Source organism: Myotis daubentonii, chromosome 6 (genome assembly GCF_963259705.1).
Source record: "Myotis daubentonii chromosome 6, mMyoDau2.1, whole genome shotgun sequence".
NCBI lineage: Eukaryota > Metazoa > Chordata > Mammalia > Chiroptera > Vespertilionidae > Myotis > Myotis daubentonii.
In genome coordinates, this window is record NC_081845.1 from 94,131,153 (window position 1) to 94,150,007 (window position 18,855).

At 46.1% G+C, this 18,855-nt stretch overlaps 1 protein-coding gene and 1 pseudogene across 1 annotated transcript in view; one reads left to right on the forward strand and one right to left on the reverse strand.

Annotated features, from left to right (window-relative positions):
* The first annotated feature begins 1,540 nt into the window (after positions 1-1,540).
* NUDT3 (nudix hydrolase 3) overlaps positions 1,541-18,855 on the forward strand; it is a 109,343-nt gene continuing 92,028 nt past the window's right edge. The window contains exon 1 of the mRNA XM_059701943.1: positions 1,541-1,943. Coding sequence (XP_059557926.1) covers positions 1,845-1,943 — 99 coding nt within the window. The 5' untranslated portion in view covers positions 1,541-1,844. The remainder of the gene's footprint in view (positions 1,944-18,855) is intronic.
* Positions 17,924-18,024, reverse strand: LOC132237771 (U6 spliceosomal RNA; annotated as a pseudogene).

Below are 18,855 nucleotides of genomic sequence, written 5' to 3' on the forward strand. Positions count from 1 at the left end.
TGGCAACCGGGGGCCAAAGAGCCACAGAGACGTTCCTAACCCCTGGATCTGCCTCTGGGAATTTATCTTGAGGAACTATTTGGGCTGTAGACAAGGATTTATGTACAGAGATGTCATTGCTGTTCTAAAGATATAGAGGCTACAACAACCTAACAATGGAAATTGGGAAAATAACTCATGGTGCATCCCTATGATGGACTATTAGGTGATAATTAGAAGTAGTATTTAAAAATAACTTAATGACATGCGGGAAAGACCAGAAAAAAAAGTAGGACACACATCTCTTCTGAAGGTGCTCAAAGTATCCATAATTTAGTATTTTTAGGTTCTCTGTATTTTTCAAATTTTTGACAATGTGAATGTCAAATCAGAACTTTTGGATTTTTTTTTTTTCAAATTAGAGACAATAGCAGAGTTAAAGCTAGAAAGACAACCAAAATGACCAAGATTTGGGTTATTCTGTTATGAAGACTGACCAAAATTAACTGAAATTCTACATCTTATATGGTAAAAGTTGCATGAAATGTCAATATGAGTTGCAATATAGTGAGTGCCTTCCGTGTGCCAGGTGCCCAGAAGGGTTATTATCTTTATTGTACGGAGGAATGTTTGGTTTCAAATCCTAACCTTTTGTACCATGCTAAATACAAGCAAATTCAAAAAGGTTAATAAGCGATTCACAGACAAACCCTACACAGGATTTTCAACATGTTTAGGGCATTGGAGGTCTGGACTGCTGATAACATTCACAGATCTCCAGCTCAAGAGCGTCTGGCTGTGTCTCTTTCCCTGGAGAATCTGACATCCACAATATACACTCCTTTCATCGCCAGAAACGATGCCTGCCTTATGGTTTGCGCGCGCGCGCGCGCGCGCACACACACACACACACACACACACACACACGCACGCGCACACACACACACACACACACACACACACGTTCCCTTCGGGCCCTCGAGTTCACCTTCAGAGGGCGCATTTGCTTTATTGCACAAATAAAGGGTCTCAGGATAAACGTTTGTTCTAATGGACGACATGCCTCAGCTCACACGACTATCAGAGCTTCTGCATGTCAGCGAAACGTGCCCCGCCCCGCAAACATACCCTCCACCCGCCGCCGTTCGGGCGCAGGATCTACTCCCAGGCATCGCGGGCTCCACACCCAATGGTTCCCCCCAGAGGGACCGGCAGGGTCCAGGCCCGGGCGGCCTGACCTTGAGCCATCTCGGGCCGCGGACTCGCGGGTGACCTTGGTCCGGCTCCCGCCTCCCTCCCGCAAAGCCGCGGGGCTGGACAGCGGCGTCCGCACCCGGGCCGTTGCTCGGCCGCGCCGCGAAGCCGGGCGCCAGCATCCTCTCCTCGCGGAGCTCTCCGCGCGCCCCACCCGCCCCGCCCCTACGCCGCGGGCGAGAGGCCGCCCGGGGCCGCGCGGCGCTCCTTCCCGACGCTCGTTTACGCCGCGCGCACTGGGCGGGCGCGATTCCCGAACGCCGCCTCCGCCGCGAGCGCGTGGCCGCCCCGCAGGCCGGCGCCGCCTTACGCCGCTGACGCAGCGCGCCCAAGATGGCGGCGCGGTCGTCGTCGGGGGTGGCGGCAGCAGTGGGGGCGGCGGCCGTGGCGGCAGCTGGGACGACAGCCGTGACGGCGGCGGCGGCGCGGGGCCTGGGCCGGGGGGAATGAGGAGGCCGCGGCGGGCCAGCGGCGGAGCCGTGTAGCGGAGGAGCCGCCCCCCCTCTCCGCGTCTCTTGGCCGAGCCGGGGGCGCGCGCGCGCGGCCGTCCGCAGCGGGCTTCCCACCCTCTACTCCCGCGACCCGCACCGCACCCCCACCCGGGCCGGAGGATGATGAAGCTCAAGTCGAACCAGACCCGCACCTATGACGGCGACGGCTACAAGAAGCGGGCCGCGTGCCTGTGTTTCCGCAGCGAGAGCGAGGAGGAGGTGAGGCGCCGGCTGGGGGTCGCGGGGGTCGCCGGCCGCCTCCCGCCGAGGCTGGGGGGGCGGGGGAGGCGCCGCCGTCGGGGGACGGTGTGCCCGGACTCCGGGCGGGACGGCTGGGCTCGACCCAAATGAAGTTCCGACGGGATTTCCTGAGGCGAAGAAGGGGAAGGAAAGAGGATGGTGGGCGGGGGGGAAGGGGGTCGGAGCCCGGCCCTTCGGCGCGCGCCGGGCGGAAGGCGGTGCCCGGCCCTGTCAGTGGAGAGCGGGGCGCGGGGAGCGGGCAGTGGCCGGGGAGAGAGTGTGGCGGCGGGTCAGCCGCCGGCTTGCGATCCGGGAGGGGCAGCTCCGCACTTGTCAGCCCGGCACATGTGTGCGGAGGCCGCGGGGCACGAGCGCGGGCCGCCCCTTTGTGGCCGAGAAAGCGTCCGCTTCCTTGGCAGGTTGGGGGTTAGGAAGGGACTATGGGGGGCGGGGGGCGTCTTAGGAAGATTTAGGGCGCATGCCAAAGCCAGTTGTTGATTTTATAATGCTCCGGGTAGCCCTTTTGGTGTAACCCGAGAGGAAAGGGTGTTTGCTGAGGTGATCTTGGAGAGTTGAAAAACGTTCATTTAGATTGGGGAGGCCCGAAGCGGTATTTAAGATCTGTGCCCTGACTTTCCTCCGCTGCTCTGTCTCAAGGCCCTTGGGAGTACAGTTGCTAGCAAAATAGAAATGCCTGGAATCAGTTTCTTTTTGCATAAGGTACTTAAAAAAGAAATCTCAGCCTCTCAGAGCCGTTTCTGGGGTGATAAAGGGAATTGGGAAGAGGAACGTGTCTCGGAAATCCACAGAGAAAAGCGCTTTGGAAATTCATGCGGTGCCGGTGGGGATGCGTTTCTCTCCTGCGCGTGGTGGTAAAATGGCAGTTAAACTGGAAACAAAGCAGGACAGTGACATTCAGTATGTTGTAGTCCCGCATGCAGCAGTGGGCAGTGGGGAAAACAGTGCATCGTGTTGAAATGGGGGGAAAGGAACTTGACCCGTTAGTTGTGAAAAGAAGCTGTGATGAAAGAGACGGATGGATTGGCAGAAGTGCCTGTCCAGAGATATTTAGGGGGAAGTGGGAATTTAAATTACTGCCTGGGGGTGGGGAGGGACACTAATTGTGCTGTTGAGGGATGGTGTGTGTTCCCTTTTAGCAAAACCGAAGGAAGTGGATTTGGAAATGTATAGTTTGTGTCCTAGCGTGTGTTGTAAAAATCCCCCAAACAGATGTATCATAATAGGAGTCCTAAGCAGGGCCATGCTGTAAATTATGTACTGTTTTGGAATACAGACTTGAGTCAAGTAAAACTATTGGTGGTGTTTACTGTTCCAGTGGCTTTATTGTCTTCATTATTATATCATACTGGAGGCCCCGTGCACGAATTTTGTGCAGGGTGGGGCGGGTGTCCCTCAGCCCCGCCTGTGCCTCTCACAGTCCGGACCCTTTGGGGGATGACCACCACTGCTGCTGTGTTCCCAGCCTTCAGCCATGAGCCCGGCTTCTGGCCGAGGAGCACTTCCCCTGTGGGAGCGCACTGACCACCAGGGAGCAGCTCCTGCCTTGAGTGTCTGCCCCCTGGCGGTCAGTGAGCATCATAGCAACTGGCTGTTCTGCTGCTGTTTGGTCAATTTGCATATTAGGGTTTTATTATATAGGAGGATTATGGGAAATCATATGGGATCACAAGCTGTTAACTGGATGGAAAACTAATTAGCATAATAACATATCTCACGACACTACTATGGTTAAGTCTGTGGGCACCCCAATTATAAGTGGAAGGGTATATAATTTAGTTGTATGAATGATGCAAGACTTTGTTTTAAAATGTCATACTAGAAATTGAAAATGTGACCATTTTGGATACATTGGAAATCCTTTATAGATCATAAGCAAACAAAGATTTGATTTTCTGTTAAAGTTTTGTTATTTACTGACAGTAGCATTAATGTTAATAGATTTGACTGATCATGGAGTTTCCTCTACTGAATTTCTTTTTCTTTTTTAAAATCTTTTGTTGTTGTTCTACTGACTTTCTTTTTGAATATTGGTTAGTGAGCAGAAGATTAATGCAGATCTTTACAGATTCAGTGGATGTTGCACCTAACACCTAGGAAGAACAAGAAGATGAATGAAATGGGCCCATTTTAGACTTGTGCAGTTCACTTAAGCATGTATTAAGAGCCTACTATGGGTGCAACACTCTGTAATGTGGGATCAACATCCCTTCCTGCCCCCAAAATATGAGTAGTTTTTGATAGGATCCCTTAATTGGGAGAGATTTTAGACAAGAAATTATCTCTAGGGTTCTGCTCAACTTTCAGGTTATACAATTGTGTTGGATGGGAAGAATTTGTTAGTTCCAGGAGAACTTTTATATTCTCAATAGAAGTACTAGAAACTGGAAGTGTTAGCTGCCACATTGTGGGAATTTGAAATTCCAATTCAATAGGACATTCAACCCATTTTTATTTTATTATATTTTAAATATATATTTTTATTGACTTCTGAGAGGAAGGGAGAGGGAGAGAGATGATGAGAGAGAATCATAGATCAGCTGCCTCCCGCACATCCCCTGCTGGGAATTGAGCCCGCAACCCAGTATGTGCCCTGACCAGGAATTGAACCTGGGACCCTTCAGTCCCCAGGCTGAGGCTCAACCACTGAGCCAAACCGGCTAGGGCCATTTTTATTTTTTAATGGACACTAATGATTTTAATCAAGATAGAATAGTTTAGCCCTGGCCAGGTAGCTCAATTCGTTAGAGTGTAGTTCCACTAGACCAAGGTTTTTCAGGATTCATCTCTGGTCAGGGCATATAGAAGGGTTAACCAATGAATGCAGCATAAATGGGTGGAACAGTGAATCGATATCTCTTCCTTTCTCTTTCAAATCAGTCAATAAAAAAATAAAAAGATTAGTTTACAGAATATTATTAGCATTAATACAGTAGTAGTATAAGTATAAATAGGAAAAAAAGGATAAATAGGGCCCTGATTTAATTTAATTAACCAGTATCAGGAAATATACATACAATGTAATGAAAAAGAGGTGAAAAATATTAGCAAATAATAGACCATGAATCAAACCTTCTAACATTCTGTTTTATCCGCCCTAGAAAATTTATTTATAGGCCTACTGAAATACTGATTCCGTATTTCAGGATGTGTGAACATATTCAGCAAGTTTGTTAAGTGTCAGGTTCTGTGATACAGTTATGAAGGCCACAGACGTGCAGGGAGCTTAGAGTCTAGTGGGAGAGATGGAAGAGCAGATAGACCCAACAACATGATGAAAACGAATTTCCTTTCCTTCAAATCTAAACAAGAAATCCAAAGCAGGAAAATCTCCCCACTTACAAATTTTACTAATTGTGATTGACATTTTGATAAATTAAAATCTTTAAGTTTGGGGTGTTCATGATAAGTAACTTTTATTACAGTACTTTGAATCTGATGTACAGTGAACATTTTCTTACCCAGTCTGTGCTTTAACCAGCTTGGTGCACTGAACACTCACTGTTACTGTGTGAATTATGGGTCTGATATATCTTGACCTGGTGGCCTCCCAACTAATCTGTGTTTACAAAGAATCAGCTATGGGTTTGTTCTTAATCTTTATTGTTGAAAGTATTACATATGTCCCCCTTTTTCCCCCATTGACCCCCTCCAGCCGGTCCCCGCCTCCCTGTGTGTTGTTTTTTTGTTGTTATTAATCCTTACCAGAGGATATTTTTTCCAGTGATTTTTAGAGAGTGTGGAAGGGAGGGAGAGTGAGAGGGAGGAGGGGGAGGGAGAGAGAGAGAGAGAAACACATTGATGTAAGAGAGACACATTGATGGGTTGCCTCCCACATGCACCCAATCAGGGCCTGGGATTGAACCTGCGACCCAGGTATGTGCCCTTAACCTGGAATTAACCCGTGATCCTTAGGTCCATGGGCTGACACTCCAACCACTAAGCCACACCGGCCAGGGCAGGAGACCGTTGTATAGTATATTTCCGTATCTGTTCATGTTCATGGTACTTGTTATTGTAATTATCTAGTGTAATTAAATTTGACATAAGCCAGTGAAATTTGAATTAAAGGATGGTTTTGTGAGCTTTTCAAATGCTTTGAAATGATTAGATAATTTCAAGTCACTAAGAGAAATTACTGCTCAATTATATGGATAAACAAACTGAAAAAGATGGGGAGGGAGTCGTCTAGAAGGACTCTGTGCATAATCACTTCATGACTGTTTTCAGGTTTTTGTTTATATATTGAAAACATAGGTCATGCACAATGGATGTGGAATATGAAAGACAGACAACTTGTAATTTAACAGTACACCCACACTCAAGATAAAATCTTGGACCTACAAACAAAGGTTGGCAAATAAATATGCATTTATATAATATATGTTTTAATTCTCATCAAGGGTATGTTTTTTTTAATTGATTTTTAGAGAGAGAGGAAAGGAGGGAGAGAAACATCCGTGTGAGAGAGATAGTTGCTTCCTGTACACGCCCCAACCAGGGATCGAGCTGGCAACCCTGACATGTGCTCTGACTGGGAATTAAACCTGCAACCTTTCGGTGCACAGGACGATGCCCAGCCAACTGAGCCACACAGGCCAGGGCTACATTTATGTTTTTAACCTGCCATATCTTCTAATTAATATTTTATCACAAACAATATAGAAGACAGACTTCTTGAGAGCTTGTTTGGAGGTTCTAGCAGGGGAGCGCAGCTACTCGTATACCCTTGACCGAAGACCGGTCCTCTCCTGGGGGGGGGGGGGGGGGGGGAAGGTCGTCCTCTTCGACCGAGCGCGCAGCTTCGGGAGGGACGCACATGGATCGGTGAGGGAGGAGGGGGACACCCGCCTAGCCAGCCAGATCAGCCGAATCAACCCTGGCGATCAATGGGGTGACAGATGTCGCAGCCAGATCGCCCTCACATCCAGAAGACAGACTTCTTAAGTAAGAATTTATTGGACTTGATTAGGTAATATGACAGTTCATTTTTGTCAAATTATTCAACTTTGGCCTCCCTAAAGCACTTCTTTCTATTTTTGGAGCTTTTGTGATGGCAGGAAGTGAGAGACATTGGGGGTGGGCTTGCCTATACTCTGTACCCTTCCCAGAATGGAGTGGGAGAGTATAACATAGGCATTTTAGTCAGTTGAAATATCTAGCAAGTGAAATACTCACTTAGGTCAGTGTTACAGACTATATGCCAGATGACATCACAGTGCCTGAGAAAGTTAAAACTGGTCCTAAAGGATCTGTTTCTACTTAAGGGGGTTGGGGGGATCGAGTACTGATAGGATCATCTCAGATTTTCCTGTGCATTAAAATAAAAAGAAAGGACAAAAGTATCCTTAAGGGTGTTTGGTTTGTTGAGCTATTTCGTCAGGAACCCTGCATCTCTTGGCAAGGGGCTCTGCATCTCATTTTCTCAGATCCTTGAGCTCACTAGGTTGGATGGGAAGGTGATTGACATTGAAGCGCCTTAGTGGGCAGAGCCTCTAGTGGCCTGAGTGTCAGAAGAATGCTACAGAGAAGCAGGTGGCGGGACTCACTGCGGGCCACACCTTCCCCCGGGCTCTGGAGAAGGGAGTAGTCAGACACAGATGGCAGTCTCAGAGGCAGTAACCATGACGAAGGGCTTCTAGAAGATCCCAGGCTGGTTGGGTAGTCTTTCTGTAGTATACCTGGGATCTGGGTGCATTGAACCAGCCATCTGACTGGACATTTCTGCTCCTCATTTCTTTTTTTAAAAAACACATATTCTTTTCTTCTTTTTCTTTTTTTTTTTTTTAATTTCAGAGAGGAAGGGAGAGGGAGAGAGAGATATAAACATCAGTGATGAGAGAGGATCATTGTTTGGCTGCCTCCTGTGCACCCCTTACTGGGGATGGAGCCCTCAACCGGGACATGTGCCCTGACCGAGAATCGAACCGTGACCTCCTGGTTCATAGGCTTACACACAACCACTGAGTGACACTGGCCAGGCTCTTCATTTCTTTATTTTTTTGAAAATTTTTTATTTACTTAACTTTTTTCTTTGCTGCTCATTTTAATCTTTCCTGGAGGCTTTTTTTTCTTTAATGTGTGTGTGCTTTCCCTTGTTCCATCTAATAATACTGGTTAGTCACTTAAACATTTCTTCCATTACTTCCATTCTACCTTCTTCCTGAGATGTGAATTCTGGTCCGAAATCATACTGCAGGGTCCATTCTTCTTTTCTACCCCCTAATCTTACTTGTTTTTGGGTGATTCTCATTTCTTAATAAACATAGTGTTGTGCATCTACATGTGTGAAGCAGTCTATATTTTTCTTCATAGCCTAATACAAAAAGGAAGAGCCCTATTCAAGAATGCCTTACCCTAACCGGTTTGGCTCAATGGATAGAGCGTCGGCCTGCGGACTCAAGGGTCCCGGGTTCGATTCCCGCCAAGGGCATGTACCTTGGTTGCGGGCACATACCCAGTAGGGAGTGTGCAGGAGACAGCTGATTGATGTCTCTCTCTCAATGTTTCTAACTCTCTATCCCTCTCCCTTCCTCTCTGTAAAAAAAAAATCAATAATATATATATATATATATATATATATATATATATATATTTTAAATGCCTTTGTTTATTTGTTCCTTCAGCACACTTTTTTGGAGAGCCCTAGTATTGACTAGTCTCTGTGTGAGATCCTGGTAATACACAGATTAATAAGTCTGTGGTTCCTCATAAAGTCAACCCCTCTGCCTGCTCTGCACTGTGCCTTCCCTTCCTGCCTGCCTAGTGACCTCAGTACTACAGTTGGCCCATCTCTCCTGCTTCATCGCCTGTCCTGTGTACCATCATTCCCAGGCAAACAGGCTTTAATATTTAACATCTTTTAAAAAATGCTCCCTTGGTCCCAGATTCCCTCTAGCTACCATCCCTTTTTTCTCTTTCCTTTCATAGCAGAACTTTTCTGTTCTTGGTTGTCTCCTGCTCCTTTTCTCATTTTCTCTTGAACTCATTCAGTTAGGCACTTTTTCTCTGATTCTGCTGAAGCCATTATTCAGGGTAATCTACCAGTTACTAAACCCAGGGGCCTATTCTCAATCCTTACGTTACCTCGTAATTCTTTTCTTCTTGAAACACTTTGTTCATCTTGGTTCTAGAGCATCTCTCGAGTTCTTCCCTCTCTTTCTGGTTGCTCCTCCTTATTATTGCTGTATTCCTCATTTTCCTGACTTCTTTTCATTGCATTGCATAAGGGTATAATCTTTGACCCCCGCTACACACACCCATACAGTAGGTAATCTCTTCCAATTCCATCTTTAAATGCCCTGTTTATACTGATTACTTTTTTTAAAAAATATATCTTTATTAATTTTTTACAGAGAGGAAGGGGGAGGGATAGAGAGTTAGAAACATTGATGAGAGAGAAACATCGACCAGCTGCCTCCTGCACACCCCCTACTGGGGATGTGCCCACAACCAAGGTACATGCCCTTGACTGGAATCGAACCTGGGACTCTTCAGTCCGCAGGCCGATGCTCTACCCACTGAGCCAAACCGGTTAGGGCTATACTGATTACTTTTATGTATCTATTAGAAGCCCAGTGCACAAAATTCTTGCATTTGGCAGGGGCAGGGGCGGGGGAGGGGGGTTCCCCAGCCTGGCCTGTGCCTTCTCACAATGTAGGAGCCCCGTGATTGGATCGATCTTCCCAAAGAGGTAGGCCCCGCCCACCCATCCTGGGCTCCTCAATGGATTGCCCCAAAGAGGTAGGCCGGAGCCGCGGGACCCGCCTTCATGCAAACGCGGAACCGCTGGGACCCACCTCCTCCGTGCCACACAGAGCCGCTGAGACCCGCCTCCTCCACATCATGTGGAGGTGCTGGGACCTGGCAGAGCGGTCGCCGGGACCCACGGCATCAAGTCTCCGCTCATCTGCGTGCATCCCGCTGCTCACACAGCTCTGCCCACCCGTGTGTGCCCGCTGTGCACGCAGCCTCCTGGTGATGGATTGTGACGGCATGAGGGCATCACGATGTGAGGGCATGACACCCACATAGGCTTTTATTAGTATAGACTAGAGGCTCGGTGCACAAAAATTTGTGCACTTGGAGGGGTCCCTTAGCCCGGCCTATGCCCTCTCCCAGTCTGGGACCCCTCGGGGGATGACCACCTGCTGGCTTAGGCCTGCTCCCTGGGGGATTAGGCCTAAGCTGGCAGTTAGACATCCCTCTGGCAGCCCAGGAGCCCTTGGGGGATATCCACTTGCTAGCGGGGAGCAGGCCTAAGCTGCAGTTGGACATCCTTAGCGCTGCTGAGGAGGCAGGAGAGGCTCCCACCACACCGCTGTACTGGCAGCCATCAGCCTGGCTTGTGGCTGAGCAGAGCTCCCCTTGTGGGAGTGCACTGCCCACCAGGGGGCAGCTCCTGGATTAAGCGTCTGCCCCCTGATGGTCAGTGTGTGTCATAGTGACCAGTCATTCCCAGTCATTCTGCTGTTAGGGTCAATTTGCACATTACCCTTTTATTATGTAGGATAGGAGTGCCTGGCCAGCCTGGGTGAGGGGCTGATGGCTGTTTGCAGGCTGGCCACAGCCCCTTTAGTGTAGGGGTTCCCCCTGGGGTCCCTGGCCAGCCTGGGTGAGGGGCTGATGGCTGTTTGCAGGCTGGCCACAGCCCCTTCAGTGTAGGGGTTCCCCCTAGGGTGCCTGGCCAGCCTGGGTGAGGGGCTGATGGCTGTTTGCAGGCTGGCCACAGCCCCTTAAGGGTGGGGGTCCCCCCTGGGGTGCCTGGCCATCCTGGGTGAGGGGCTGAGGGCCGTTTGCAGGCTGGCCACAGCCCCTTCAGGTGGGGGGTCCTGCTAGGGTGCCTGGCCAGTCTGGGTGAGGGGCTGAGGGCCATTTTCAGGCTGGCTAAGCCCCCCAGCGGGGACTCTCATCCCATGAGGGTGTGACCAGCCTGGGTGAGGGGCTGATGGCTGTTTGCAGGCTGGCCAAGCCCCCCCAGCGGGGACCCTCACCCCATGAGGGTGTGACCATCCTGGGTGAGGGGCTAATGGCTATTTGCAGACTGGCCACGGCCACCAGTCACCCAAGCTCCCAGTGGAGGCTGGCTGGAAGCAGGTATTTGGGATTTATTTGTCTTCTATAATTGAAACTTTGTTGCCATGAGCGGAGGCAACAGCCGGCTCAGGGCAGGCGGGAAACTTGGCTTCCTCCATCACCCGGGCAACCAAGCCTCCTGCTTGCTCCAGCTCCGTGGCTGCCAGCCACCATCTTGGTTGGGTTTATTTGCATATAGTCGCTCTGATTGGGTGGTGGGCATAGCGAAGGTATGGTCAATTAGCATCTTTGTCTTTTATTAGTGTAGATTTTTAGCCCTGACTTCTCTCCTGAAATCAAAGACTTGAATATCCTGCAATCTCTACTTAATATTTCCATCTGGATATCTGAGAGGCATCTCAAACTTAAAATGTCCAAACTGAATTCTTGTTTCCATTTTCCAAAAAACAAGCAACAGAGGCCCACTTCTCCCACAAATATCCCTCTTTCAGTAAATGAAATCTCTATGCTATCAGTTGCTAAGGTTAGAAACCTTGGAGTCATCCTTCACTTCTTCCTTTCTCATGCCCACATCTTATCTGACAGCAAGTCCTGAATAACCTTATCTCTGAACCTCCACTGTGTTATTCTAGCCTAACCCATTGCTCCCTCTCTCCTGGACTGTTTCTGTGTCTTCCTAACGGGTCCCCCTGCTTCTGCCTGCACTCCTCTAGTCGTCTCTATCCCAGCTGCTAGAGTGATTCTTCAGTCATGTCACTCTGCCCCAGTGATGTTCTGTCTCAATAAATCCAAAGTCTTAACTGTGATCTCATGCTCTGAATGGTCTGATACCCTGCCATGGCTCTGACCTCATCTCTTCTCCCTCTCCCTCTCACTTGTCTCTCTCTTCCAGTCACTGACTCTGTGCAGTCTCTCCCCCTCTCCCCCCATTACCTGCATAGATCATTCCTTCACTTTAGGTCTTTGCTTACTTTTCACCTTATTAGACAGGTCTTTAATGATCAGCCTATGTAAAATAATAGCAGTCCTTTGTCATTGCGTGTCTCCTGCTTTTTTCCTTGGCAGCTTGTATCAACACCAGACATATTACGTCAGTGATGGCGAACCTTTTGAGCTCGGCGTGTCAGCATTTTGAAAAACCCTAACTTAACTCTGGTGCTGTGTCACATATAGAAATTTTTTGATATTTGCAACCATAGTAAAACAAAGACTTATATTTTTGATATTTATTTTATACATTTAAATGCCATTTAACAAAGAAAAAGCAACCAAAAAAACGAGTTCGCGTGTCACCTCTGACACGTGTGTTATAGGTTCACCATCACTGTATTATGTATTCATTTGCTTGTTGTCTGTTTCCTCTCACTAGAATGCAGGCTAATCCATGAGGATAGGAAGTTTTGTCTGTTTTATTCACTCCTGTATCATCAGTGCTTAGACCTTAGTAGATGGTCAGTATTATTTGTTGACTGTGTGAATGACTGAATGAATACATAGTCTCTGCTCTTTTTTGTTGTTGTTGGTAATCCTCACCCGAAGATATTTTTCTATTGATTTTTAGGAGAGTGGAAGAGAGAGGGAAAGACAGAGAAGAATATCAGTGTGAGAGAAACACATCGATTGGTTGCCTCATGCACACGGCCTGACCAGGGCCCAGGCTGGGGAGGAACCTGCAGCCAAGGTATGTGCCCTTGTCTGGAATCGAACCTGGGACCTTCGGATTCACAGGCCGACGCTCGATCCACTGAGCCAAACCGGCTAGGGCTTCCTGCTTTATTTAAAAAAAAAGTTTTTATTGATTTCGGAGAGAGGATGGGAGAGGGAGAGGGAGAGGGAGAGGGAGGGAGGAAGGGAGGGAGAGAGAGAGAATGAATTATTGATTAGCTGCCTCTTGCATGCTCCCTACTGGGAATCGAGCCTCCAACCCATGCATGTGCCCTGACCAGAATTGAACCGTGACCTCCTGATTCATGGGTAGATACTCAACCACTGAGCCACAGTGGCTGGGCCACATAGTCTCTGCTTTTAAGAAATTTACAGCCTAGTGGAGGAGCTGAAAGTAGCCAGAATACACCATATGTTGATAAGTATGTTTCAGAGAAGCCTCCCAGTTCTTTCTGTACTTTCAGTGTCTTAGTGCGAGTATCAGCTCAACAGGAGTATATGTGTATTTGATTGTAAATCTTTTCTGAATCTAATTGGATCATCCTATGATAGGACACTTGGAATTTCTTTCAGGTGTTGAACATGAAAGCCTGTGCTATCTCGCAGGAATCGTGTTGGGTAGTTAATATAATGTACTGATCTCCAACCCTAGAGGTCCAGTACCTTAGGTGTCAGGGCCAGCCTGACAGGGTTGAGCTGGGCTGAGGCAGGGAGGTGGGAATTGAGAAAAGAAAGAAAGACAGGAAAGCGGGGTCAGGAGGACCCCAGTTCTGTTGATGAACTGAAGTGAGTTTATTAGCTATACAATCCTATTTATACACAACACACTGAATCGGAGGTCTGTCAAGAGGAATGTGTTCTTTGTTCCTCTTAATCTCTAAGGGAGAGATACAGCAGAAGGACAAGTTCTCGGTACAGCATATCTCAGTAAATAGTTACAGACTTCTTGGTAAGCTATGAAAGAAAGGCTGTTCTCATTCTACAAATGTTGCTCTCATTCTACTGATAATCGCCATCCAAACAAGTCTGGGAAAACTGTGTGGGTAAGGGTCCCAGCCTTGCTAGCCCCTTCAGGTGCAAGGACCTTGCCAGCTTACATCTGGCCCCCAACACTTAGGGAAAAGGATTTTCATTTTGCTGATAGCCTGGAATCTTTTCTTAATAAATAAATACATCAACAAACTACAATCAAGTATGTAGTGGATACTGTTTTAATGAATTGTTCATGGTGGTCCATAGCTACTATATGTTAAGTCTGGATTCTAGTTAATATTAGACTAGTTAATTTGAAGATGAAGGTTGATAGAGACGGTCATAAAAATTTCCTGTCATCATCATTTTGCCCTTTATCTAGGTCAAAGGAAAGAAACATGATGGAAAGTTTGTGGGTGCTGAGCCTTGAAGCATTTGATTTATGGTAGTTAATATCTGAAACAGAACAAAGGAACTACTATAGGCAAAAAAGATAATATGTGAATAAAAGAAAAATAAGAAGTTGAATTTGGAAATAAAGTCCTCATACTTAAAATTTAGTAATAAAGCATACACATCAGTTTAAAGTCAACTTTCTGAGTAAAATTCTCTCAGCACACAGTGGAACTTCCTTGAGTGCTATTTCAGAATTTCTGAAGTAACATGGAAGCTGCTCAAGAATGTCCACATCGGCCCGGCCCGTGTGGCTCAGTGGTTGAGCATCGACCAATGAACCAGGAGGTCCCGGTTCGATTCCTGATTCCAGGTCAGGGCACATGACCGGGTTGCGGGCTCTATCCCCAGTGTAGATGTGCAGGTAGCTGGTCAATGATTCTCATCATTGATGTTTCTATCTCTCCCTCTTCCTTCTTCTCTGAAATCAATAAAATTATACTAAAACAAAAAAAGAATATTCACATCTTTTTCCCAGCCTTCCTGAAGCCTTTGCTCTCTGAAACCCTTTGAATAGGGCAAAATGTTCATTTTTATATTTATTCATTTACTCACTCCTGCAGACTTATATTGAGTGACTATTTTCAGGCCATACACTGTTCTGGGTTCACAATGGTGAACAAGGCAAAATGGAAGCCCTCACTCTTGGAGCATTTGATAGGAATGCAGGGAGACAGTAAATGAGCAAAAATATCAGTGAACTTGGTGATTTTAGGCAGTAGTGGGTGCTCGGCAGGAAGTAAGTGTGTGATATGACTGCGGGTGGTGGTGGGGGGAGCCTTGGCAAATTGTGATTGAGAGATCCCTGAAGGGCAAAGCAGAGGAAGAGCAATTACAGAGGCCCCAAGTGGGGAATGAGCTTGGCAAGAAGGAAAAACAGGAAGCAGGCCAGTATAGCTGGAGGGCAGTCAGGGAGAGTGGTGGGAGACATTGGAGGAGTGGGAGTGAACCAGACAGATCCTCTGGGGCCTTGTTACCCTAATAGTTTTCCTGATTCTCCTTTGTCTGTCCCGCCTCTATCATTTAAAGCAAGCCAGCTAACAGACCAGTTCTATTTCATGAAACCACCTTCTTTCTTTTGAATGTAAGGGGTAGGAGTGAATAGGATGGTGAGAATTTATTAGAAAAAACCTGTTTAATGTTTATGCCACTTGGAGATAAAAGAAGTACTGTGATCTTTTAAAGAAATAAGTCTAAAAGGACCCAAAGAAAAGATCCTAAAGTTTATTTACACTCTTCTTAAGGTAGTTTAGTCAGAAAGACTACTTTGAGTAGGTGATATATGCATACATTATAAAATTCAGAGAGTACAAAGGCTGCAGAGTGCAAGGTATATCTTCCCACACAGCTTCCCTAGCCATCCATTTCGTAGATTTGCCCTAGACTCCTCTTTCAGGGAGGGAGGGATGGAAGGAGGAAGAGAGAGAGAGGAACAGGTAGTTAGCTTATAAAAGTCAGTACTGCTGTGCATCAGAGGTAAAAGATTGGGAAAATTTTTTCTTTAATAGGACAAAGATATGCCAATTTTTCCTAGAAATGTATTTGAACTGGACCACTTAAGTACCTATGGTCTTTCTTTTTGGTTTTGTTTAAAATATATTTTTATTGATTTCAGAGAGGAAGGGAGAGGGAGAGAAAGATAGAAACATATCTCCTGCACAGCCCTCCTACTGGGGGATTAAGCCTGCAACTTGGGCATGTGCCCTGACCAGGAATCGAACGCTGACCTACGGGAGTTGAACTGTGACCTCGTGGTTCATAGTTCGACACTCAACCACTGAACAACACTGGCTGGACTACCTATGGTTTTTCAGTACTTACCTAGTTTTACTGGTGTTTGGTTAAAATGCCAGGAAACCTTCTAGAGTGGGGAATTGCTGGGAATACAGAGGTGTGTGTGTGTGTGTGTGTGTGTGTGTGTGTGTGTGTGTGTGTGTGTGATCAGTTATCGTGAGGCTGAAATTTGTTGGTGGTGGGCTGTGTGTGTCAGGAGAGGCTATTTGCCTAACTGGCCTTCAAGCCCCTGGAAAGCGTCAGCAGTTGTCTAGGTCAGACTGGGTTTGCTGATTTCTAACAGGTTTCATTGTTTAGGCTACTCAGTCCATCTTTTAAGCTAAAGTACCTTCCTTTTCAAGGTAACGTATGTGCCTAAACCTGGTAGGAAGCTGTTTACTTTATCCATATGCCTTTGCTCCCAGCCTTGAATGGTGGCAGGTAGAATTCTGAATGGGACTGTGGCTTTTCATCACCTCCCGAGGCAGACCATGCTTTAAAATAAACTTCTACCTCTTTCTTTTTTTAAAAAAAATATATTTTATTGATTTTTTTACAGAGAGGAAGGAAGAGAGATAGAGAGTTAGAAACATCGATGAGAGAGAAACATCGATCAGCTGCCTTCTGCACACCTCCTACTAGGGAGGTGCCCGCAACCAAGGTACATGCCCTTGACCGGAATCGAATCTGGGACCTTTCAGTCCGCAGGCCAATGCTCTATCCACTGAGCCAAACCGGTTATGGCTTCTATCTCTTTCTAACAGTCCCCCCAAAATGCCTGAGCTGGGTATGGGAAAACGTGATTGAAAAAGATCATCACAGTGCAACCTCCTTATTTACTTTGAAATAGAAAAAAAATCCTAGAATGATACACCTATATTCAAATGAGCATTTCCCCCCATTTTCTTTTTTTGACATTTTTATCATTTAGAAAGTATGTGCTCGGCAGGCTGGCATGGCTCAGTGGTTGAGTGTTGACCTATGAGCCAAGAGGTCACATTTTGATTGCTGGTCAGGACAACTGTGGGCTTGATTGGTTTGGAGGGGGTTTGGGAGGGTGGGATGCAGGAGGCAGTCACTCAATGATTATCTCTCATCATTGGTGTTTTTGTCTCCCTCTCCCTTCCTCACTGAAATCAATAAAAATATATATTAAAAAGTGTGTGCTGCCGCTGCTTTCTTAGTGCATTTAATAAAAAATGGACTGTTGCTGCAAATCTGGTTTTGTGTCTGAGGCAGAGTAAGATCGTGCCTTTTGTGTGTTTTATCCAAATATACTTTTAAAAAATTCTTAGATAGTTTAAACTTGTTTTCAGAATTGGAAACTGAAAAAAACTTGAGTCTCATAAAACAAGATCTTATTTTGATGTATTTTGTGAGCAAATCTGAAAGGATATAAAGAAAATTAGTTTCTTCTACATATCAAAAATTATTGCAAAATGAAAATTTAAAGCAAGTAGAAACAAACTGTTATAAAGGGAAAACAACAGTATTATAAAGATTAAAAAGAAATAATCCCTTAAATAGACTTTCTTTCTATATAGCTAGTTGATCTCTTTATTCATAAAACAGTCAAGTCCGTTAAAAGAACTGGTTGGAAAATCTTTTCTATGAGTCAGTTTTTTAACACTTATGATGGGCTTTATAAGAGCAGCTTAGCAATGAAGAACAGAAATGAATAAGAACTCAGACATACATTGCTTCTACTTGTAGTAAAAGGTGGAAGAATAATGATTTTTTCATTGAATATTTAGGAATCCTAATAAAATATGCTCTAAGAAGTTAAGTGCTTTTAAAAAATATATATATACATATTTTTTATTGATCTCAGAGAGAAAAGGAGGAGGAGAGAGATAGAAACACCAATGGTGAGAGAGAATCACCAATCGGCTGCCTCTGGCACACCCCCACGGGGTATAGAGCCTGCAACCTGGCATGCCCTCTTGACTGTAATTGAACCCGGGACCCTTCAGTCCGCAGGCCAGTGCGCCATCCACTGAGCCAAACCATCTAGGGCAGTTAAATGCTTTTCTAAAACTTTTTTTTTAATGGAATGCTTCACCAATTTGCGTGTCATCCTTGCACAGGAGTCACGCTAATCTCTGTATCGTCCCAACTTTATTTTTTTAATATATTTTTATTGATTTGGGAGAGGGAGAGAGATTAAGAAACATCAGTGATGAGAATCATTAATGGGCTGCCTCCTGCACGCCCCCTACTGGAGATCGAGCCTGCAAACCTGGAATGTGCCCTGACTGGGAATCGAACCATGACCTTCTGGTTCATAGGTTGATGTTCAACCACTGAGCCACACCTGGCCAGGCCCACCTTTATTTAATATGTTTTTATTGATTTTAGACAGAGGGATAGAAACGTCGATAAGAGAGAAACATCATCTATTGGCTACCTCCTGCACGCATGACTCCCTCCTGGGAATCTAACCTGTGACCTCCTGGTGCATGGGTGGATGCTCAACCACTGAATTATGCTGGTTGGGCATCATTCCAACTTCAGTATATGTGCTGCCGAAGTGAGCACTAAAAATACTTTTTGGTTGTTGTTTTTTTAATTCTTTATTGTTGAAAGTATTACATATGCCCATTCCCCCGCCCCGTTGCCCTCTCCCAAGTGCCCCACTCCCACCCCATGTCTGTGCCCATTGGCTGTGTCTATAGGCATGCAAGTTCTTTGGTTGATCTCTTCCCCCCAACTCCCCTCCCCCCTCCCTGCCTTCCCTCTGAGGTTTGTTCCATGCTTCTCTGTCTCTGGATCTATTTTTGTTCATCAGTTTATGTTGTTCATTTTATTCCACAAATGAGTAAGATCATGTGATACTTATCCTTCTCTGACTGGCTTATTTCACTTAACATAATGCTCTCCAGGTCCATCCATGCTGTTGTAAATGGTAAGAGTTGTTTCTTTACTTTTTTTAAATCTTACTATTTTGTTTTTTAATCCTCACTTGAGGATATTT